The sequence below is a fragment of the Pterocles gutturalis genome, unplaced genomic scaffold, assembly GCF_000699245.1.
Source record: "Pterocles gutturalis isolate BGI_N339 unplaced genomic scaffold, ASM69924v1 scaffold6264, whole genome shotgun sequence".
NCBI classification, from domain to species: domain Eukaryota; kingdom Metazoa; phylum Chordata; class Aves; order Pterocliformes; family Pteroclidae; genus Pterocles; species Pterocles gutturalis.
The window spans coordinates 1-24,657 of NW_010135539.1; the positions used below are offsets into that span (position 1 = coordinate 1).

Sequence of the window (24,657 nt, forward strand, 5' to 3'; positions counted from 1 at the left end):
TCAGGGCTGAAAGCCCCTCTGCTGCGCCCTCTTCCCGCCTCCCGACCCGCGTGTGGCGTCCGGCCTGCCCGAGGTGCTCCTGTGGAAGCTGCTCTGCCTCTTGCTCCCGGGGGGATTCCCGATCTGTGGGAAGTTGGCTGGGGTTTGCAGCACTGGTAAGGACTCAAATCATACCGGGTTTCGCTTATGCCTTAAAGTCCCTGTGAAGCAAATCGAAAGTCAGCCCAAGAAATGGCAGCGTTCCCCAGAGCTGGAAAACCTCTTGTTTATATTCTCCTTTGTACACTTGTCAGCTTTGGCGTCCTGTCATTTGCAGGCATCTCGCTTCGGGTTCTCAGCTGTTTTGCATTCTTTGCAATTAGTAAAAACACCTTTGTAATAAAACATGGGGGTTGTTTACCTGGAGCAAGCGCTTTGTGGTGCCAGGAAGTTAAGTCTCCCCACGCTGTGCTGAAAGTAGAGCAGTTCGTTAGTCGGTGTGTGAGGAAACCCAGGTGCCGCCTTCCTCAAGACCTCCCCAAGAAGCCAGTGGAAGGGCTCAGCTCTGGTCAGGCTTGCCCTAAAACCACTGCTGCGCAAGGTCTGCTTTGAATTGTACTTTGTCAGAGAAACAGGGAGAAAGTTCTGCTCAAAAACTTGACGGGTCAGTGGAGGTGAGTATTGCATCTGAGAGCTTTAAAGTGCTTTTTGCAGTTAAAGGGGCCTTGAGCTGTGTAGTTCAAGTGCTCTTCTCCAGCCTTTTCTCATTTCTCTAAGTCTATATGCCTGAACTATGGTGTAAACCAGGAAACTTTTATATAAATGTGGGCTTTATTAGTCAAGCTAGGTGTTAAAAGTGAAAAAAAAAAAAAGAAAACAAGGGAGTTAAATACAGGTACTATTAGTTAATTGCTAGTGTCCAAAAGAAACATCTACTATATTGGCAGTCCCCTCAACATGGTATATTAGAATTAAAATCATAGCAAATGTGTTAAAGAAATATTTTGTCACTATTTATTACAAATTCTCCCTAGTCCTTGATAAGCCTGGGCAGGTGATTTTGATACCAGCACTGATCAATGCTAACATAGCTGAAAGCGACCTTGGGCTGACTCAGGTACTGACAGACACACCGTGTTGTGCACTTGTATCCAGGTATAGTGAACCAAGTCATTCCAAAGCTTTACTTATTTTTTGGAATTTTGTCTATAGTGCAAATGAGTTGATAGCCTAGTTTCAAATAATGATTTTATGTATGTGTGCATGTTTCATTTTGAAGTTTTACGTTTCCTTCATTATGAAATCTTTTGGAACATCATGGCGCTTTTTATAACTAACTTTCATAATATGAAATACCTGTTTCTTCTTATTAGGATAGAATTGGTGTAAGATTTGTTAATAACTTCTTTCTTGTATTTGTGGAATTAGTAATACAGGGTAATTTTTAGTAAACAGAGGCATTTTTTTGTTGAAATTGGATGTGCTTCATACATTCTACTTGTTAATACAGTTTTAATTTGGATGTGCATTTCCTCAAATGTGCATCATTTGGGTGCTTTTCAAGTGAGATTGATGCACTTTTCAGCTCCCACCAACAATGTCACAGGCCAATAAAAGGTCAACTTGTGTAAATAACTCGGTCTGTCATGGTAGTGCCATGATAGTTGCAATATTGTCCTCTGAGCTAAAGCCTTAGAGAGAGTCTATGTATTGTTTATCAGTGGAAAAAATGTTATTTGTTATGTCCGAGTTACAGATCAGGGCCTTTCAGGTCTGCTCCCTGTCTCTGTTATCTGGATGTTCTGGTTCCAGGATGCAGAGCAATATGCAGAATAAATCATTACATTCCACTGTTCTTGTAGCAGCATTTTTTGAAGCCTTCCTCTGTTTCTGGTTGTGATTTGATGTAATGTAAGTGTCCAGTGAGAAAGGGAGATAATTGCCTTTATGCTTTTTTGCGATTTAGTCACTGGAAAAAAATGTTTCTTTCTGCCTGCCATCTTAAGTCATACCAGTTTGCAAAAGAAATGCCATCATGCTTGCTGGCTTATTTTTCTTCCATAATCTTCTTCCTTAAGGTGTTTTTTCCCATACCCTTATACAGTGCAGTCTTTTTTGATGATGGTTCGTGTTGTTATTTTTTTAAGTGGTACTTTAAGCTCTCTGAAGAAACGTGTTTTTTATAGGTAGGGCAGAATCTTACATGGCGACTTGTTGCATCTCTCAGTGTTTTATCTTGGGTAGGTAGTTTATCGTGCAGAAAAAGAAAGTCTTGCTTGGTTGGTTGTCAGTTGAAAATAACAATAGATGAAATCATAAACAGATCTATAAGGCTGGATCTCGCATCATTCATTCCAAAAAAAAAGAGACTTGAGATCACTTTAAATGCAGAACTCTTGGGGAAATTGGATACCTGATAGTTAATAATTTGCAGGTTTTTTGGTACATCATGCAAATGTATCCATTTCTTTAATACAAGGTATACATCTTTAGCTTTTGATAAAGATTACTTCTACATTATCAATTGCTTTTGTATACAAGTAGCACACTCCAAATTATTTTGTTTTTTTTGTCTTCATGCCTTTTTAAGAAACTAGATCAACAAAATAACAGTTGCTAACTAATATTTATCTAGTAATGTCTTCTATTAGGCCAACCCGTTTACCTTGATAATATGTCCATGATGAATTAGAGAGACATTAACATATGAAATAGATTACTATCTTAAAGGCTGTAGTTTCTTCACAATTTAGCAAAACCTTGTGGTAAATCTGTCTGGATAACTGTTAGAGGTGTTGCCCAAGCCCCAAACTGGTTTTGAAATCTGGATGCATTTTGCAAGCTGGGAGGCTGCCTCCTGCTTACATCAGCTCTGCCATGGTATTTGCAGAACTGCAGGGCAGGGCTGCTGGGGGAGGGGGACTGCAGGCTGAGTCCAGAGCCACGTGGTAGTGGTGGGAAACTGGACTCTTGTTTGTAATGTGCCGTGGATCAGAGTTAACGCTGAATTTCCTAAGTTAGCCTTAATGGCTGAATCAGCAATGTCTTTACTGGCATCAAAACAGGCTTTATTTGACTGTTACAAGGGATTAATTTTAAAACCTTCATAGAAAAAAAGGATATGACCTGTGTAGTGAGTGATCTTAGAAGGGGCACATAGATTTACACGCAGTGTCTCTTCTTGTAGTGCCTTTTTTGTGCTTCTGTCATGGTTTAAACCCAACCAGAGGCCAAAACCATTATGCATCTGCTCACTCACCCTCCTCCCCCCCATGGGATGGGGGAGAGAATTGAAGGGGGAAAGGCAAGGAGACTCATGGGTTGAGATAAGAACAATTTAATAATTGTAATCAAATTTTAAAATATGATTATGATAAAATCCCAAACATAGTCTCATACTAGCTACAATGAAGAAAATTAACTCTACCCAGCCAAAACCATCACAGGTTCTCAAAGTGAGGAAGTTGGACAGTAGGTTTGGTGAGGCGTTAATAATTGCATATAAACACATGCATGTGCATCTGTTTCTGGCATCTAGGAGGTATCATTTGAAATACTGGGGTGTGGCTGGAGGATATAGAAGGCAGATGGGGTTTTTCAACCTGTGCAAAGTGAAAGTCCTGTTGGTGAAAGTTAAGTTGATTTGTTTTTTCTCTTGATTTCTACGGTTCACGAGGTAGTAGGCATGGTTTTGTAGAGGTTGTCTCAGGTTTATAAGAAGAACAGAAAATAATCTGGTTTTAGCAGGAGTTATTTTAAATGTTGGTTTAGTAGTCGACTGGCATTTAGAGATAATTTCATGCTTGGACATTGGACTTCATTTTCAGGGAGTTTCTAATCTCAGCCTTCGTGAATCCAACATTAATGTTAAAGTCAAAGTTTCTTTAATGAATCACTTTGGGCCTTTAAGCTGACCACAAGTATAGTCTTACAGTAAAGGATGGTCGCATAGAAGATTGATGTACCTCATTTATTGGAGAGCAGCTCTATTGGGACTGTGTGCAAGAAAAGAAAAAAAGGAATCTGTGATTATCATTGGATAACTAACAGATTCCTTCTTTTCACACCTTTTTACAGCTGTTGGGTTAACAAAATGAAGCCTACGAAGGTGCACTATTGGATTCTGGGTTGGTTTTCTATGGCATTATGTTGCTGGTGTACTTCAGAGAAATTCACTCAAAAGTAAGTTATGCTTTAAAAATAAATCTCTGATAGCTTGTTCTTAAGTGCAGAGCAGAGTAGCTCAACTTGTAATGAGTGTGGATTTTCTTACTTTATTATGTGCTCTTTTTGGTGTGTTATTCTTCCCTTAGGTGACTGGTAAAATGAGGTGTCTACGTTATCTGGAAGAATGAGGGGCATGCCTATGAAAAGCTTTACATTTATTAATGTGTCAGCCTGAAAAAAAAGAGGGAAACTTAAATTATGTTCATTGTGCTTAAAAACTTTGCAGACTTGCTTTAAATTAATGATTTAGACTTTTGATGTAGTAATGACAAAAATCAGAAATAATTTTGGGACCTATAAGAAAAAACTGTTATCCCTATGGCATGAATTGTACCGTTACACTCAATACTTCTAAAAATTTCTTTTTTTTTTCTGTTTTCTCAGTTCCAGTAATTTTAAATTCATTTTCATACAGCATCCCAGCTGCGGCTGCATGAGTGCCACACAGCCTTTTGGTGATTGTTGCACCTGGCAAAATCTGAGTTTGAAACCAATGGTCCGTGGGGCAAGAGGATGGTTAAGGGTGCTCAATTCAGTGCTGGACTTCATAAAAGGGCTACATTGCAGCTGGTTGTTAGTTTAGACACTATGCAGAGGTTTCTGGAACCCCCAGGACTTGGGCTGTAGCCCAAGGATATCTTGGGTCAAAAAAAGGGGAGATATCTCTGAAGCTGCATAGGTATTGAAAATGGCTTTCCTTGGATTCCAGTTCTGAGCTTAAGTTTCTCAAACTTGCTCTATTTGATAACCAACGTTTTCTGACCTGTCCTTAGGCAAAAAGTGTGTTCTGGCAGGACTTGTTTTGGCATGATTGCCTTTGCAAAAGTTCAGCTGCTCTTTCAAATACAGATCCAAGATGGTATTTTTCTAAACAAGGGTTTTTTTTTTTAAAGCAGGGAAACTTAACTGCTCTACAATATTGAGGTTCAGGTTTCCACCATAGCAGTAAAGACCGGTTAAAAGTGTTAGTAGTTTTTATTGTGGCTGTGCCTGATTTGTTCCAGAGCTATTCTGCTAGGTTATTTGAAAACCACAGATAGACGTGAATGCTTAAGAGAAAATGTGGCCATTACAAACTAGCAAAACTAGAGGGAAAAATTGAGCAGTGATGTAACATGAGAGCATGTCTCCTTCCTCAGGTTGAGAAGAATTAGCTCTCTCATATTTTTATGTAACCTTTGGCAGGCACTAACAGAGGACATGTGGCTATTAGTTTACGAAGAATAACAATTTATTTTGACAGTACTGTGCGTAGTGCTGTCAGTTTGAACAATTTACTGTTCTGTTTTTGTTGATTAGGTTTTCCCACTTGCTGTTCTATTTCATCACTTAGTGTGGTTGCTTGGTAGTTAAATGTATCTGCTGTAGTGTCTGAAGCAACAGGGTTTTTTATCAGCTTCTGGTTTATCCGGAACAGGTTTGCTCCAAACTGTTGGAAAATGTCTCTGTAGATGTAGCAAATACATGATATAGGCTTCCAACACTTTTTGCACAGAATTATTAAGATATTTTTTTTCCCTCTGCATAGGAATAAGGTAGTACTGATGCCTCAGTGGGTTATAGACCTTTTTATTCTATGAGGCTTTGAAACACAAGTGGTTTTGTAAAATATGGGATATTCCTTCTTTAGCTCTTCCTTGGATAACCTTAAGACTGTGTCACAGTTTGATTATTTATTAAATGTTTTTAAAATACTTCATTTACAATAAGCATTTTAAAAATGTGTTGTTTGAAATCAGTGTCTGTAAAACTATAAAGTCATCATTTTTGAGATTTATGGTTTTTACTTTTTATTCTGATTTTTTATTTTTTTTAAATCTAAAAAGTTGGAGACACTTGTAGGATCAAAGTGCATCTCCTGCAGTGTCATCTACATTGCTTGTGGTTGTTTGTTGTCTTTCATTTTTAGAAGAGTAGTTACAGTTCCAAAAATTTGTATATCAAGAAGAATTAGAAGTTTCTTAACATCCTAAACAAAGATTTTTTTTTTCTTTTAATTATTGTTGGAAAAGCTTGCCAGTAAGCAGTCTCCTAAATATAAAACAGAATAACATGTTTCTGCCATATTTAAGCAATTGAAGGCATCTGGAGATAGGATGCCAGGAGTTGAATTTGTTTGAAAATGGGGGATGTTAGCAAGTTTTTAAGTATGTTGTTTAGGTGTGATTTGTTATTTTGGTCCTGCTGCGTTTAGAGTTCTCAGATATTGTGGTAGAAGCTATAAACAATGAGCTCTAAAATCAGTGCATTGTACTAGTATAAGCATCGTGCTACTGGCTGAAGGTGTTGCTCTTTTTGAAATGCTTGTGGAAAAATAGATTTGTCTGTTTTTCTCCAGTGACAACCATCCTCATACCTGGAAAAAGCTGTATCTTGCTCATCATTGGCCAGTGACTGTGTGTAAGGTGAGATTTTAGTGTTTTGTTCTCTTTTATCCTGACAAAGGTAGCCCTGGACAATAAATGTTTGAAAACAGGATGAACAAAGCACATAAAGCATTTAACCTTGCTTATGCCCTTACAGCTTTATAAAGGCTTTTGCTGATCTTGGTGCAATTTTTGTTACTTCCCCTGCACTTCAGAGTAGCAGTAAGGCAGTATTGTGGTGTGTTACGGATACAGTAGTCACTAAGCCTTAATTGCTTGTTATCTGTTTTGTGATGTCTTGTTTGTTGTAAACTTAATCCTAGACTTTCACCAGACTCTGTAAGGAGACTTGCCTGCCTTGTCTGACTGAAGACAGCAAGTTACTATTTGAACTGTCTGCTGCACAACAAGTTTTAGCTTTGTAATGTTGGCTCCAGTATTTCAATGATAAGTCATCAAACATGGATTCAGTCAGGAAAAAGAGAGCTATAAAGCTGTTACGGCCGGTGTCTCTGAGCATTTCTGTATTTGAGGGGTGGGAACCAAAAATAAACCCAGCCTTCCAGTGTACGTCTGTCAAAAGCACAGATAAGAGATGTACTACTTATGTCCCTCTTGCTATTAAATACCTTCTACCATCTGGTAAGTGGAACACTTATTCTGTACTGGAAATACTCGAAGGCCTCTTCTCATACAGCTAAGTCAAAAATCTGCTATACTTCAAAATGGAAGGTGCGATCAGATTTACTGACACAAGGATGAAGAACCGTGTGGATAATAGAGAAGCTTCAGATTCAGGCAAAGGTCTCTGGAGCCAAAAAAGGTCCCTTTTCTAGGAGGTTTATTTATTACAATAATAGAGTCTTATTGTTTGAGCTTGAGGCACTTTTTAAATTTGTTATTCCAATTTCTGGAAACACATCTAAAACCAATAGCAACAAAACTCACATACTGCCTAAATTTCTGAGGAAAAGTAGATGTACTTTGCATTAGTGAAATGTGGAGGGGAAGTATCAATAACAAAACTCAGATGTGCTTGGCTAACTGAGACTAAGGAGTGGCTGCTGTTATGTTTTTTGTTGGCTTGACTGTTTTTGAGGGAGAATAAGGGCAAATTGGATGCAATTTGTGTCTGATTTTCTGTTGAGTAAACGTCAGTGTTACTTCAAGCAGAGATGTTGGTGTTCAGGACTCTGTAGTGCCTGGCACGAGTGGCCATTCACAGTCAGTAGGAATGCCAACTCCTGCTTACGTGGAGGAGGCCAAAATTATTTAAAAAAGATAAAAAACAAACAAACCCCCCCAAAAAACCCCACCCACAAACCAACCAAACAAAAAAACCCCTGACAACCAGTTTTCCTACTGTATATTCATGCTGGCTCTTAAGTCCAAGGCAGTGCTGTTGGTAAATTGACAAATAACATTTATAAACTTAGAGTTAAATGGTAATGAAGAATTGAAGACATTAAGCATCAGAAAGCATAGGCTTTCATAAGCTTGTGATAATCTGTAGTAAGAGGTAGACAGAAGCATTCCAAAGGAGTGAAGAAAAGTGAAATTAAAATAATCTTAAGTGACTTTTTGCCCAGTTTCACATCACTGAGTCATATGAAGAAACAGAATCTCAACTGTACTCCCATAACACTTTATTTTTGCTAATGTTAACATAAGAAGGGTTCCCAAATTCAGCTGGGGTCTTTTTTTTAAGTATGTAGCTTCTTCTGCATGTTCAGTGTATTTACATGTGTTTGCTACTTACTATGTTCTTGATAGGTGTGTGGATGACCTATATCTTAATTCCTACCTGTTGTGCATATCTGTGTTCAAAAGGTTTTCCAGGCTTTTGAAGGCCTGAAAGGCCTTTTATAAAATTCAGTGGGCACAGATGAGCATGCCAAAAATTTGAGAATACACATCACCCAGCTCTTCCTGTGCTTTAAACTGTATGTGTTCAGCTGATGCTTTCTGAGTGTAATCAGCACAATTAAACCAGAAAGTGTTTTGTAATATCTTCTAAACTAACCTATTAAAATAAAACAGTATAATGGAAGCAATAGCCCCAGGACCTAACTACTGACTGCTGCAGTGAAAGGGTGAAGAAAGATGTTCTTCTTCATCACGTGATTAACAATTGTGGTACTGTATAGTTGATCTAAAGTGACTATGTCTTCTACAGAGATATCTCAGCTAAATTCACAGACCTCAAGTGATTATGAATGTAATGTTTCCTTAATAAATTGTGCCTGTGGTACAATTTATTGAACTTCATGTGGTTCATGTCACGCTTCAACTTTCTGGTCTCAAATTAATGTGAATCCTGTGAAGTGGAAATAGGAGCTACTGGAGGGTAGGAAGAGGGACTTTCCCAGTCCCTTTTTACAGAGTTGTGAAGATCTTTAATTTAAGAACTTAAAAAGAGAAATATCACAGCTTTTGTATCTTGGGGATTGCAAAAGGAGAAGCTCTTCTGTGCCTGTTTCCTTGTGAAATGGAGAAAATCCAATGCAGGTTTATAGGCTATTCAGTTCCTCCTCTATTGAGAATGGGAAGGGTGACAAAGAAATGGGTATTAAACCCTGCTGTGATCTGCATTTACTGCACCTAAGTGCTGATCAAATTATAGAATCAAAGAAAGGACAAGAAAAGAGGCTGGTGAATAGAACATCCTGAATTCAAGTTTTGAATGTAGTAGTAAGCAGCAGATAAAATATTTTTTTTTTTTATATGAGAGAAAAAGTTTTACTAATTTCAGGCTTTGTCAGTAATTTTATAGCAAAGGCTTAGAGGAAGAACAGAAACATTTTTTTTCTTTTTTTTTTTTTTTGTAACAGTAGAAGTAGTCACATAATACAGAATTAAAGTGACTAAGGGGAGAGCAGTTCACTGATCAAAAAGTTCCTTAGATAAAGGGATGTCTTGAATTCTTTGTTTATATATAAAGCCAACTGTGTCAAAATGAGTGTAGCTCTTGAGGTATGCTATTGTGGAACAAAAGAAAGTTTTTTTTCCTAAATGCCAATGGAACTCATAAGATAACAATCTATGCCTCCAGCTTCTCTGTGAATAAGGTCTGGTTTAGATGTATTTCTGAGTCTTTATCTTCTGTAAGGATAAACACATGAAAGGTTTTAGTTTATCCGCTCACACTAGAGTGGTGTTCAACAAGAAGTAAGTTTGATTTCCCTCCTCCCAAATTTGTTTCATTCATTGATTGGTTTTACCCTGTGGAGGGGGGAAAGGAGGAAGGGGAATAATTACGGACTGGGTGGGGAGGAGAAATTGAAGACGTGAACTCTCTCCATGTTTTTAGAAGCAAGGATTTTTTTCATAGCAGTTATGATGTTTCGTTACAAAATAACACTTAAAAAATTAAACAGGTGGCCAGCTTAAACAGGGTGGTTGAAAGGGAGAGCAGGATTAAATATTTCCCTTCCCAGAAGCTGACTTTCTATTTAAACTTGAGGAATCTGTATGTGGTCCAGCAGCGCTGTCCTCCTCTATGTACAAGCTGCTGTACCAAGGGACTTGTGACTTGGGCAGCTCTCCGGGTAACACTTCTGTGACAGTTTGGTGTTTCACTTTTTGGCATCTCGGAGGTGAAAGGAGCCTCCCACGCTTCTAGCAGCCTCTGTTTATCCGATGTTTTGCTGTTACAAATGGGCTGCTCTCTCTGCTGCAGCATTCCCTCTCAGCACGGTGGGTGCTGTAAAGGCTCACTTCTCTCAGCGTTACAGATCATGTGCAGTTAATTCCGATTGGTTTGATTTTCAGGTTGCTTTAAAACAGGAGAAAACAATGGTCCTTTTTTCAAATTCATCTAGATACAGAAGGCTTTCTGGGATCCAGTGCCTACTTGCAAATACACATTCGTAACTCAGCTTCAAGTCAACGGTTGCTTGAGTTTGAATTAATCCCTCAACAATCAGTGGATGATAAACAGGAAGGCTGACAAGAAGTATTTTTGCAGAAGCAGCAGGGGTACCAGGCTTTTCAGGCTAGCATTTGCTCATTTGATAATACTGATTAAAAATGAACATTGGAAAAATACTATGGCTAGAATGAAAAAGGAGGATGAATGATGCTGGCCAAAGCATGTGAAGTGTGAACCAACCCAGTGTAGGTTGGTTACCTTGACCTCCCAGTTCTGCCAGCACACAGTGTAACACCAAGGGCTTGATGAAATGTGTAGAAGAAACTGTTAATACGGTTACTGCCATCATAGGGGAGAACTGATTCGGAATTTAAAATACTCTGGGCTTTCCTTTAGCATGTCTGAGAAGTGCAGTTCAAGATTGCATAAGGAGCACGATTGCAGTGTTCTTGTTACCAGCCTTTGTTGAGCAAGCTGGTTAGCTGTCAGGTTGGTTTTTGGGGGGTGATGGCCATTAGTAGCTGCTGGCTAGCAATTTGCTGTGTTTTCAGCTGAATAGCTAAACTCTTTCAGGTCCACAAAGCTTGTCCCATGAACAATACCCAGGAGCGGTATTGGTTAGGTGTTTGTAGAAAATATTCCTTTCAGGGACAAAGCTGTTGCTGGGTTAATTGCTTCTATTGTTGGGTGGCAAGAGAGGAGAGGAAGGAAATGGGCACAGAACAAGAAAGTCTTGCAGAGCTTGCAGTTTTGCTGCCACTGGCCTGTGGCACATAGAAGGTAATTAGTGAGATTACAGGCCTCTCTCTGCTCTTCTCTACACTCTGCTTTTGCTTTGGCATCACATAAAAGGCATTGTGGCATTATTAAGACAGGATGCAGAGCCAAAAAGGAAAGCTATTATTATGGGGAAGGCAAGTCTGAGGAGGTTGTTATTTAATGGCAGAAAGTGTTTATTAAAAAGAGCCATAATTACTAAGCAAAACAATCAGGGAAAATACAGTAACAGCATTCTCTGATGTGAACATGGAGTTGTTGGGGTTTGTTCATGAATATGTACTCTGCTCTAAAGAATAATTAATGTGTAGGCTATTTCTTCTGCATTATCAACAGGTTTTTACTGGGGGCTTTTTTTTTTTTTGTAGGAATGTATACGGCCTTTTCTCTACAGTCTCTTGTCTTTCAAGTAAAAATATTTTTAAAAAAAATTCTAACCATTTTACTTGGAATAAGCAACCTATTTAATCTCTTCTACATATTTTTCCATTTTAATACAACAACAGAAGTGCTCCTGAATGCTTAAAGATGGTTGTGTACTTGTCTAATATTATTGTTTATTTTGATTTTTTTTATTTTAATGGCTCTGTACTCCTTGAAAAGATCTGTTGATGGGAAAATACAGAGAGCTACCACTTGGAATATAATAAATGCAGATTTACCTCCATTCATTTAGCATGGATCAGGCCACTTTGTGTTACCTCAGAACGTGTCCTTTGTCTTCTTTTTACACTTCCTGTCCAGGATGCCCCCTGATATTCACTTGATCTGCTTCAAAATTGCTTTCTGGTAAGTGGCACAATCCATGGCAGCTTCACATAACTGGAGTTTATCAGTTCCTGATTTGGGCAAGCAAAATTTTTCGTGTTTCACTAGAGCCTTGAACCACCAGTGAAAGAGCTTTTATTTTTCACTCTAAACCATTATCCCTGGACACATATAACAAATATTCTGTCTTTTTGTTTTCCACAGGAGAGTGCTAATGATTGTCAAGACCCTCCAGATTACTGGACAATCCATGGACTGTGGTATGATCATAGAGTGTTTTTATTTCAGCCTGGAAAGGAAAAAAACAAGTTTTGTACCAGGATGTTTAGTTTTTTTTTTGAGGGCTTAATTTATGTGTGTTTATGACTCCTTGAAACAAAAGCCTTCATTTTGTTGGAAATAAAGACCGTGTGGTTTGATATAAAACTGCAATACACTTCTGTATCTCATGATTCACTGAGCTCCTGAAATCCTCTTGCCACATGAGCATTTTATTTATACATCTCCTTATCAGTAATGTTCTCAGACAGAAGAGGAAGTAGAGTTTCCCCTCTTTTTTTTTTTTTTTTTCTCTCTCTCCCTGAGTACAGAGAATTTGTTAATGTCTCGTGACTGCTTGTGGCTTTGTCTTAATTCAGTACAAATATTGCAAAAGTACAGGAAAAACTAATTTGCTTCAAAGGAGTCAACTCACTGGAACTGGTGCCAATGACAGCAGTTGTGAGGTTCTCCTGACAAATACAGGGAAAAATTCAGTACAGGAGTTTGTTAAGCTATGCGTCCTGGAAAGGTGAACAGCATTATGTCTAGATTTCCAGTGAGTGTCATGGTGATACTTGCAGAATCATCACTTGGTGCAGTTGATGAGGAGGTGAATGTCATTAGTAACATCATGTACAAGACCCTTACAAATCATTTACTCCACCAGTACGTCCCTTACACAGAGGGAGAGGAAGTGGAGGGTGTAATGAAAAGCCTCTACATGGGAAATGTTTTGGCCATAATTAATTTTACTTCTAAAATACTGTAGATGCTGATGGGTTACTTCCATTTTTAAATAAAATCTCTAGCTATAATCTTGCATATGTAAAATTCAGGCTACTAATATAGAATAGAATGCTGATATGATTAGTGAGTTAGGAGACAGCTTTTTTTTTTTTTGTTTCCCTAGGCCTGACAAAGGTGAAGAATGTAATAGGACGTGGCATTTCAACGTCACCGAGATAAAGGTATCTATTTAAAACAAAAACAGTTATACCAAGCAGAGCTGAGTGCAATTACTTTTGCGCATCTTGTATGTATGCAAAATCTGTATCTTATAATGTATCACTCTTAATGTTTGCTGAGAGGTATGTTTTTTTAAGGACTCCACAAATTCATTGAGTATTTCTGGCGCTACTTGAAGTTGCAGTGCCTATGAGCATTAGCAGCTGCTCCTACTTGATTTTGTAGACACATGGTTTGACTGGTTCAGCCACATCCTCATTAAATTCAGAGAACATAGGTGGTGGATTTGCGGTGGCAAAAAGTACCTGTGAAAAATTCATTACAGTCAGTCCATGTTCTCTCTTCTATTTTCTACTGCAAAGCCAGAACACAGAAAATTAAGAGTTTAAAGTACATTTTTCCATGTGTTTCCTCACAGGGCATTAGTTTTTTTTTTTTCTTTTATTTTAATTTTAAAAATTTCCATATTTCATTCAAATGTGTTTGTAAATGGGGATAGGAGACTTGAGAATACTTTCTCTGAGAGTAGATGTTTCAGTTGTAGATGTTGAAATATGAGGCTTCGATTCTAGAAGATGTATCAATGTATGTAGATTGTGTAAGAAATAGCTCCTCTACACTGTAGATGCATTTATTAATTGTGATTTTTTTTTTTTTAGGATCTTATGTCAGACATGAGACACTATTGGCCTGATGTGCTTCATTCGTCTCTGAATCGCACTCACTTCTGGTGAGTACAAAAAAAACCTAGGAAGTATTTTGGATATTATTTTCTAAAAAAAATTCGAGTCCGTAATTCTTCAGGTGACATGTTGTGCATGAGAAGCAGTGTCCAGGAGGCCGCTGAAAGCAGTGTGTCTTGTCACTCTCATTTACAAAATAGATCTGTCGTCTCTTTAGACCACCTGCAAAATGCAGCTGTTGAAGAGAGGGCTATGGCAAAGGTTTTGGAGAAGTGAAACTTGGTGAGAGAGAGACACAATGTGTTTCCTCCCATTGCCCCCAGAGAGGAGAAGCAGCTGCTGTTGACACATTGAATTTGAATAGCGTTAGCACCCCTGGGGTGTCACAGGTAGCTGCAAGAGCAGCTCCCAGGCTCTCTTCCTAGCTAGCTGTGTCACTGGCAGTGAGAGACCTTTCCTTTTCGCTTTCTCACAGAGGAGGAAATGGAAAAATAAGATGCATTGGATCATTCTAGCCACTTCTCTACAGAATTCTCTCTTTTCACTTATTTTCCTAGTAGCCTAAGATCACATCTGGGAATTTAGAGGTCAACCTACTTGGCTTATTGGAAGGGAGGAGGAGATTTTGATCTCCCCTGACGACTCTACTGTTTTTCTGCTTGTCCATGTTTCTCTTTGCTTCTGAATAATCAGATATTTGGACCAAAGAACCGTATGGGTGGTATTTGAGTTTGCACAGGCTTCAGTTTGAGTACATTATCTTAAACTCAAATCAGTGGCCGTTCAACTTAGTTTGCTGAGCCATGAGCTGGGTCAGCCAAGGTGTAGTTATGTAATTTGTTCTTCCAGATCTACAGTGAAAGCAGTAACATCAGATAAGAAGCAGAGCACATAGCTAGAGGCAGTAGTATTTAAAGCCATCTCAACTCTAAGTGCCCATAAGTTTTCCTCTGTATTACGTGACTGTTTTGTCCCTGTGTTACCAGGGGAAAGCTTTAAAGGGAATCTGCATCTCTTTTAGTCTTGTCCTTGCTCTATGGAAGACACTTGTCCTCAGGATCTTCACAGAATCACAGAATGTTAGAGATTGGAAGGGACCTCGAAAGATCATCTAGTCCAATCCCCCTGCCGGAGCAGGACACCTAGATCAGATCCGGTTCTTCAAATGTCTTATGGCAACTTAAACTTGTAACTGTCAAAAGTAGTGGTCTCACTTTTTCTTCCCTCCGCTCTTCTGTTCTTGCACTGTGCTGCAGAGAGCATGACTGCTGCTTTCTGTGATAGCACAAGTTTATGCCATCTTAACTTGTTTCTGGAATTAGAATAAGAAAAATGTGTTGTAAACCTAGCACCTCCTGTGCCTTGACCACCTACCTGTTTATAAAACAGGTGTGTACCAGTCTTTATTTTACTAACAGAGATATTTTCATAGAATCACTGAATAGTTTGGGTTGGAAAGGACCTTAAAGGTCATCAAGTTCCACCCCCTGCCATGGGCAGGGACACCTCCCACTAGCCCGGGTTGCTCAAAGCCTCATCCAGCCTGGCCTGGAACCCCTCCATGGATGGGGCATCCACAGCTGCTCTGGGCAACCTGGGCCACTGCCTCACCACCCTCACAGTGAAAAATTTCTTCCAGCAGGTATGAACAGATGCAATCAAAACCTTTTCCCTTTCAGTTCAAGGCTAGCAAATAACACTTATTTCAATGCCTGGAAATATAATTAGAAATATCATAAAAGCAATGCAAAAGTCAGGTTATAACACTGTAACTAATATTTTGATTGACAGAATAATTCAGTGCCTTTCAGTAAGGTGACAAGTGCACTCTAATTGGCAGCTCTAACTGCAGATTTTGTAAATGCAAGCTTTTAAGCCAACTGAAGACCAGTAAGATCCCATTGTATGTCTCCCTTCAGTTAAAATACTGTATTTACTTCAACATTTTAAAATAAATTCTCTATAGTCTAAAAATCCCAATACAGAAGAAATAAAGAATCTAACAGTAAAACTGACTGTTCAGAATTTTCATTGTTGTAGACTAAAGGCATCTTAACTGAGTAAAGAGCATGAGCAGTGACAAGCAAAATGGATACTGAATATCTAGCATATCACATCAGGGTTTTTCCAAGACTGTTATAATTGTGTAGTATGTTTCTTCCTGGCTTTGCCTCTAACTGTAGCCTTGGCTTAAAGGGGGAGGTAAGAGATCTTCCCGGTGATTTTAGGATGGCTGCTTCTGTAAAGATAATTGCACGTCTCTGTTCACCTTGTTAACTTCCGAACTATGACAATTGCCAACCAAGATTTTGGACAGGATAGAATACCCTAATACAGGACAAAGGGTTCTGTGTGCCTTGTATCTCAAAATTTTTTATCTGAAATGATCCCTTTTATAGTAGTTAATAATTTTTTGGACCAAATAAAAATCTCTAGACCAAGAGAATTCTGTTTAGGATCAGTTTATATGTATGATACAGAAGAAGGAATCAGTGTTGAGCATACAGGACAGCTGGGTGTCCCTAATCTTCTGCATTTTGTGGGCAGCATTTGCAGCTGTGCTTTGCAGACCTTTGTTCTTACCCTAATAATGAGCCAGTCTTCTAGCTGGGTGGTTTCTATGATACTTGGACCCACCTGATATGCTCCTGACTTTGTCACATCTGTGTGACTTTGTGCTTGGGGGAACTCTGTCCTTGTATATAATAGGAAGCAAAATCTCTTTGAGGTTCAGCATCTTTTCCACACTGCTGAGTTGTACCAATTTCATTCCTTTGCATTTCTGCAGCCCTGTAAGACTTCATTTGTAGGACTTAGCTTTAAGGTTTGCAAATGTACTAGTTATTCCTAACAGCACTGTAGAGAAAATGGTGGAGAAGGACAAGTTATATGGTGGAACCCAATCTAGTGCTGTAAGCCTGCCAAAGTACTTGTGTCCTACAAGGAGGAAAAAGTATTCAGCAAAGTTCTTGACATGTAGCATATGTGCTTTGTGCTCCTGCTTAGCTCATGGGCACAAGAGGTACAGAAGGATGAGTGGCCTTCATGAATACAAGCAGCTGTGTACTGTATCCACATGCCACCCAGTTCAAGCAGAATTACCCTGTCTTACTGTAGTCTAGGTGAAGGATAATGTGTCTCAGTGAATAACATTGACACATTCATTCTTTGGATTTCTAAACAAATTATTTTATGTTATTCCCTGGTACCTGCAGCTCCTTCATTTCCTAACTGCTTCAGTTTGCATTTAAGTGGAAGAGGTGAAGGTGAAATTTCATATGCCAGTGCTGAATGGTCAGAATAGCTGTATCTGCATCATTGTTTCTTTTCACGTGGCTGTGCTACAAAGCAAAGTAACACTGTCAAAAGTGTCATCTTAAAGTTTCCGTAATTGTTTTGTAGTGACTCTAAAGTAGCTCGCCTTTCTGGAAGCTCACAGAACTGATTCAAAAACTTGGGCCAAGAGTATTCTTGGCTTGCTGCAGCTGAGGATGCATGTGCACTGTCTGTGGGTAGCTCTGTGTATATATTTTCACTGGGCATCCCACAGCCCCATTGCCTGGGCCCTGTGATCAGTGCAAACTGGACCAAACCACTCCAATGGCAGTTCCATGTTAGCAATAATATTCTTCTTGAGCATCGTCAGATCTTTGGCCCTCTGTTTGTGCCCTCTTTCTAGAAACAGCGGGACACTTAAATACAAGTACTAGCGAAAGCCTTCAAAAGACAGGTGCAACACTTTAGCCTTAGTTTTACACGCATGCATATATTCTCTGAAGAAAAATTGTCATCCTACATGCAAAGCCTTGCCTCCAGCTTACTGCTGTTCCAGTAGCCCTTTGGATTTGACTACTGTCTGGTTCTGGTCCAACTAGCTAACTGTTCAATATCTCTTGCTAAATTTACCCATAAAAGAACTTCTGTTTTCTTTACTGTGGTCTCTTTTTTCATCGGTAATTCAAATCCCTTGTTGGGAAATCTGTTCTTTGGCCCATGTAAAGTGGGTTCCTCTAGGCAATAAACAATTCACTTGACATGCAGTTGAGTTGAGTGTTACAGCCGAGATGAGAACTCTCTACAAGGCTGAATTTGGGAATGTATAGTTAAAATCTTCTAGTAACGTGTCTTCTCCCCTGCCTCAAAGCTCTTGACACCACAGTTGCTTTATTCATTCTCTGTTCAGAAGTAGTGTATGAATTTCTCTAGATACAGACATAACTTCTTTTAAAGTGTTTTAGTTCTTTAGGAAAAATCTGAAGTTTTTAATACGAATGGGCAATTCAAAGGCAGGCTTTCATGTGAATAATAGTTGTCCTTGTGCTTCTCTGCTTGTCCATGAGGTACTTAAGGCATCATAAGGTCCAGGAATGCTGTGGTAGTGGCAGGAATTTGTGATTTTGTGTACATCTGTTGAATTCAAACCTATTACAAGTAGCTTGTGAAAATTTTAAAAGAAAGGAGGAAAAAAAAAACCCAACATTCCCCCCCTGCCCCCCCCACCGAATCTGCAGGTGGTCTTATTAAAGATTATATTCTTTAGTCTCTCAATAGACTTTAGAATTGATAGAAATATATTTTGAGCTTTGGCCCATTTTTTTCATAGATGGTTTGGGTTGGAAAGGACCTTAAAGATCTTTGAGTTCGAACCCTCCTGCCATGGGCAGGGACACCTCCCACTAGCCCAGGTTGCTCAAAGCCTCATCCAGCCTGGCCTTGAACCCCTCCAGGGATGGGGCATCCACAGCTTCTCCAGGCAACCTGGGTCACTGCCTCACCGCCCGCACAGGAAAACATTTCTTCCTAATATCTCATCTGAATCATAGAATCATAGAATGTTTTGGGTTGGAAGGGACTTGATAAACTTTTGTTACACTCTTCTGACACCAAGTTCTCTTAGTCAGATTTGGAATGAAGTAATGGTTTATTCCACATCTGCATCTGTCTTATCTCCTCACCTTGCAATGTCCAGTCTTAAAAAGATAGCTGATGGGGTGGGGGGTGGCGGGAAGAGTATTACCCCTTTGATGAGATAACAGGTGAAGGGCTGAACTATGAATTACTTTTGCACAAATTCATATACATAATTTATAGGAAAACAGAATACTGATTCTGAATGTCCCAGGTACTTAGTAATATCTAAACCATTAGACCATCCTCCCCTTTATCTCTTACAGCCTTTACATTAATTTGAAAAGTGTCTCACTTGCAGCTGCCAATGTTAATGCCACCTCATTTGTATATTGTTAACATGACTTACTGTCTGAAAGAATTTTTTCTTAGTCTGTTGTTGCAAACCATACTGAGAGACTTAACTCTCCTGATAGATCCAGAATCTCCTGGTAAATGATTCTACTAAAAAAAATATTTAGATGTTGCTGTAATTGAAATGGTAGGAGTGATCTTTCTTGGTTTTGCTTTTCTCACGTGTAGTATTTTTTGAGTGCAGTGTCCTACTTCACACATGTAGCCTTTCAGATACTTGATTTAAGCGTATTGGCTAGCTTGTGCAGCACATATATCTGCAAATAATGTTTTCCACAACTTAAATTTTGCTTTCCTCCTATAGGAAACATGAGTGGGAGAAACATGGCACTTGTGCAGCCACGCTTCAGGTCCTTAATTCTCAGAAGAAATACTTTGGTAAAGCCTTAGAACTCTACCAGCACATTGATCTCAACAGGTATGTGAATCAGCCTGGTGGTCTGCCTCTTATTTCAAACATTTTCTAAAAGTTTCAAATCTAGGCTAAAGAAAAGTCTAAAAATCTGATGGCAGAGGGGAACAGAGTATTAGCATAAATTATTTTTAGTACTGGACTTCAGAGGAAGGGTTGTCTACTCTGAGAAGCATGTCTCTGGTCACTTCAGAGTCTGGTAAGCCAGCAGCACTCTTCACAGCATCATTTTGGACAATGTGAGCCAGTAAACTTTTAAGAAGCTGTTATCAGATGTATCTCGCTACCAAAAGCTGTGGTACCTGTAAACTTCTAAGTCAAGTGACAAAAATCCCCAAACATCTGAATCGTACTGAGGCCCAAACACTTCTTTTTAGAAAAGACAGTGCTCTTCTTAGAGGAAAGGACAAGCTTCAGTCAAAGTTGTGCAGAACATCCTGGGGAAGGGCTAAGAGGCAAAAGAGGATGTCCTGAAGGGTGATGTTCAGTTGCTGCAGGCAGCCCTCTGCTGTCCTTTCAAATCACCTCGATGTGACACCCTTGCTTTGTAGGACCTAGGGGCTGATTCCTCCTCATGGTACCAAAGCACTGGCCATTCCAGATACAAAGTCTTGATGGCCATGTTGTGGCTTGTCCAAGCACTGTGTGTATGCATTCTGGCTGCGGGTGAAAGCCAGAAGGTCAGAGTCCTTTCCTGATCAGTTCTTGGTATGGGTGGGAGAATGTTTGACTTGGATTTGTTGACCGTGAATTGTCTCTCTGTATAAAACAACAGTATCTGAGAGAGGAAATAAGCTCTTTTGTATCTAGAAACATTTTTCTAGACACAGTGCTTAAGAGCATGTCATATGTAGTGTTAAAATTAATAACATCTGATAAGTCAATTGCCAAAGTAGCTGTGATAGTGTGACTAAAACATTTTACAGACGGCACAGTGACCAATTACGTGACTCTATTTCAGCATGTGTAACACCAAATAGAATAGAGACTGAAACATGTCGAAATTAATTGCTCGGAGCATATTCTCCATTGTAAAAATGAACATAATTGAATTAATCTTGACTGAAAATAATAAAGACTGCTAATGTTTTCATTGTACTTCATTTATATTTGAATGAGAAAAAGTGCTGTTAGTGATTAAAAGATTGTTTCCGAAAAGGAGATCATTAAAAAGAGGACATCATGCAGGCTCCTGTAAGAGTGACAGAACATTATCTGTTTTATTGGTCTCCTTATATCCAGTGTCAAATGACTATGACAAACAGCTAGATTTCTGCTCAAGTGTGTTAAATCTCCCCTGTACAGAACCTGATCTTGGAAGGGTTGAGCATTATCAACACTTATGGATTAAATCCTGTGAGGTGCTGAACATTCCCACTCCTTACAGAAGAAGCTGGGACTTAGAGACTTGGCACCTCTTGCATCCTGAGTCTGGTTGTCAGCTTGGAAGTGTGGATGTCCCTCAGGACCAAATCTAAAGGGAGGGGTATATGGGCTGGAGCTTCTTGAGAGTTACCTTGTTTCTCTTATGTGAACAACCTTTCCTCTGCAAAAACATACTGGTTAGGAAATGTTTCTGCCCTGATGTTGATCCAGATCCACACACCATGTCCCTCTCCCAGTGTGCTGTACACCTCCCACCCCAGCAAACTGACCCTGTTTTAGAGGATGAGGGTGCTGAGAGCAGCCTCCCAAATCTGCCTCCGTTCCCTCCCAGTGGCTGGAGCACAGGGGTAGATCAAGGCAGAGGAAAGAAGGCAGTTAAATTGCACGCATCGGAGCGTTGTGAAGGTCCGGCAAATAACAGTAATATTGTCCTTTTCCCTAGCTGTGTCTGAGGACTCAACTCTCCCAGCTCCTCAGATTAAAGTGGGAGAGTGGGTTCTTCCTGACCCTGCCCACTTGGATGGGAAGTGACCTTTCAGAAAAGGGGAACGTTTCCTAGGCCTGGCAGAGGATGGGAGACAAGTTTCCCTTGCTCCCCATCATTCTAATGCTTGCGAAGTTCTCACTAAGATTATCCATTTAACTAATGATTATGAAGCTATGTTTGCATACAGGAACCATGGAAAAATATTTTATCTTTCTTTCAGTTGTCTCCTGAAAGCTGGGATAAAGCCAAGCAGTTCATATTACCAGGTAAGAGGCAATCTTTTATAAAACAAAATCATGTGCTTGTACTTTTTTTCAGTAGAAGTCAAATAATTTCTAGAGAATAAGTGATCTTTTTTCAATTATATAGTTCTTTAAGGTTGTGCTTTATCTGAAAGTTATTGTGAACTTAAATGTGGGAGCTGTTGGACGGTGTGCTAGTGACTTTTTCATTTATATAAGCTTTTTAATTTTTCAGATGACTGCCATAAAGGAAGCTCTTACAAGATTTTACGGTGTAACGCCAAAGATCCAGTGTCTTCCTCCAGAAGAGGTAAAAACCCCAAACAAACACATACCCAAACCCAGAAAACAAACAAAACCCAACAACTTAAAAAAAAATCGGATAATCAGAACTTGTTCTCAAAAAATAAAAGCAAAAATAGTGTGAAAAATCTTCAGCATGGTGAAACTCAGGTCTGGGTGTTCATTGTGTGTACAGCTCTTTACTGATTAGATACTGCTCAGTCCGTGGAGCTGAGTTCATGAAAACATTGCTTCCGTACTGGCACCGCTGAGTTCAGCTTATGTTACTGTTGCCACAGCCTTTTCTTAATGCAGAAATATTGTTAGTGGAGGAAGTGTCCATTCTTTACCTGATAACTTTGCTGTTTGTATACTAACGCAGAAGGTGGGAGCACTGGCTTTTAAAGGTCTCTTGGTCTTAAAAGATTTGAACCTGCATCTCTTGGATGAATTCTGTAGCCACCGTGCTAGAGGTGTTGCTGTAGCTGAGTACTTTCCACTCCTCCTGCTAGAGCATAATTGCTGTATAGCAAATTACTAGAACCGACAAGAGGGAGCTGCATGGAGGCAGTGACTGTTGGCCTTGACAAGGGTACTGCCTGTCAACAGCAGTCTCCCTTCACTGGGCATGGCTCGTGTTCTGCGTGAAGAGGTAACTCAGTGGACAGAATCCTTCACAATTAAAGCAGCTCAGAGGTTTGCCTCTGAGGTTGTTCTCAATACCACCTGCCTAAAGAGGTATAAAAAGCATTTTGAGCTTCACTGTGGTTCAGGATGACTATCATCTTTCCTTTTGAGCCAAAAGTGTCTAAAATTTCCATTTCTTTCTGCTTTTCCTTGCCCGCAGTTGTACTGTGAATCTTGATGCAGTAGAGAATGTGGTACAGAGAGACAGTGTGTTATAGCATAAATACAGGTCACCTGTCAGAACCAAAGATACCTTTGAAGGAACAAAATTGTATTCTGAGCAATTACATGGGTAGGCTGCATAGCTGTTTCTTTCCTTTTTCAGCTGGGTTACTCTGCTTTTATTCGAAAAGAAAAACAACAAACCCACAAGATAGCTTTTGCTTTTACAAGTGATTGCTTATTATCTAAGCTTGATATAAGTAGTTTCCTACAAACATTTGACAGAGTTATTGCTCATACTTAGATGACGCTTTCAGTTGCTGTTGGAGTTTGATAGCTGTTGTGTTGGCAGCTCATTTGCTTTAGTAGGGCTCTGAGGTTTTTATACTCGGATATTTCTTCACGTGAAATAGAATTCTAGGTTACAATTATTTTTAAAGTGTATTTTTACGTTACTTAAAGCAAGGAAGGAAAATGAGTTGAATGTGGGTTGCACATTCACCCACCTCTTGATGTTGAAGAAATACAGAGCTAACACAAACTCCAGTTTCTAGCTCCGTTCACTGTAGTTCTGCCATTGCTTTTAGTACAACTAGGGTACTGCTCAAATTATTGAAAGTAATTTATAACTTGTGTTTAACAGCTGAAGCTAATGGGTAATAGAAGGGAAAATGTACACCCCAGTTACTTAACGATAGCCCTTTTCAGAGTTCCAGCCTTGTCAATGCCTGAAATCTGTTGCAGGGGTATTTTGATGCTTAAAATGTATTGCACACTTGCTGTGTTCTTAGGTTTCTTTAACAAAGAAAAATGACCCCCCAAAAACCCCAACAATAAAAACCCCCAAAACCAAACAAAAGCCACAACAAAAACAAAACCCCGAAACCAAACTAAAAACACCCACCACAGTTACTTCTGGCTTGTACATATATTTTTGTCATGTTTAGTGGTTTGAAAACTTCTTTTTTTTCCCCACATGCACTTTGTCACACCTGAGCATTTTGTGAGATTTTCATATAATCATCTTCCCCATGTGAAAAGCTTCCATGCCTGTCTACCTTATTCATAGGCAGTGTTTTTCTTCCTAGTCTGTCCTGTAGTCCAAAAATGAAATTTCTGCTACTTTTGACAGCTGCTGTACTCTTTTCCTGTATTTTCCTGTATTTTTTCTGTATTTTCTTCTCCCCATCAAGTTAATATCATCCCTTATGTTTCTAGGGTGAAAAAGCACAAACAATTGGTCAGATTGAATTCTGTTTCACCAAAGAACTGCAGCTGAGAAACTGCACGGCGCTGAAGGGTGAATCTGATGCAGTGCAGGTTGACTTGAAGCTTGGAACTCAGGAGCTGTCTGTCTGCAGTGATACTCTCCCAACCTATTATCCTTCACAGGTCCAAGATCGCAAATGAAGCCGTAAGAGTTTGAAAACCAAAAAAGGCCAAACCCTTAAACATTATACCTTGGAAAGCAGTCTTGACTTAGCAAATATTAGAAAGCCCTGTCCATGTCACAGGCATGCTGTGAAGATTTCTGCTGGAAAACACTCTGCTTCTGCCATTAAAAGCGAATGGTCCACATTGTAATATCAGTGTTGAAGTGTTGAATTGTGGCTCTGATGATGATGGGATCAGAATCTGATTTACAGCTTTGCCTGGACTTTTTGGCTTGCTTATACTTTGAATCAATGTTCAAAAGAGAACTGCGACTTCTTTGTTTCACTTAGAGTTAAGCCTGCTGTTTCGTCTACTTTTGGCTTTTGCCAGTGAGTCAGGGAAATTAAATCATTCTTTGTTTTGAAAGGATGCTTGTGTGTCTGAGATGACATGACAATTGATTGA

At 39.3% G+C, this 24,657-nt stretch overlaps 1 protein-coding gene across 1 annotated transcript; it reads left to right on the forward strand.

Moving 5' to 3' along the window:
* Positions 1-4,072: 4,072 nt before the first annotated feature.
* On the forward strand, positions 4,073-24,228 carry RNASET2 (ribonuclease T2). The gene is made up of 9 exons (XM_010081928.1): positions 4,073-4,161; positions 6,545-6,611; positions 12,193-12,248; positions 13,160-13,217; positions 13,875-13,945; positions 19,465-19,578; positions 21,666-21,711; positions 21,923-21,997; positions 24,037-24,228. The coding sequence occupies exons 1-9, from the start codon at positions 4,073-4,075 to the stop codon at positions 24,226-24,228; spliced, it is 768 nt and encodes a 255-aa protein (XP_010080230.1).
* Positions 24,229-24,657: the final 429 nt, after the last annotated feature.

What these genes read in the sequence shown, in the direction of transcription:
- RNASET2 (XM_010081928.1), top strand. Translation starts at nt 4,073, where the DNA reads ATGAAGCCTACGAAGGTGCACTATTGGATTCTGGGTTGGTTTTCTATG. An exon ending in TCAGAGAAATTCACTCAAAA is followed by an intron (nt 4,162 to 6,544) that starts GTAAGTTATGCT and finishes GTTTTTCTCCAG; the next exon opens with TGACAACCATCCTCATACCT. An exon ending in CAAGCAGTTCATATTACCAG is followed by an intron (nt 21,712 to 21,922) that starts GTAAGAGGCAAT and finishes TTAATTTTTCAG; the next exon opens with ATGACTGCCATAAAGGAAGC.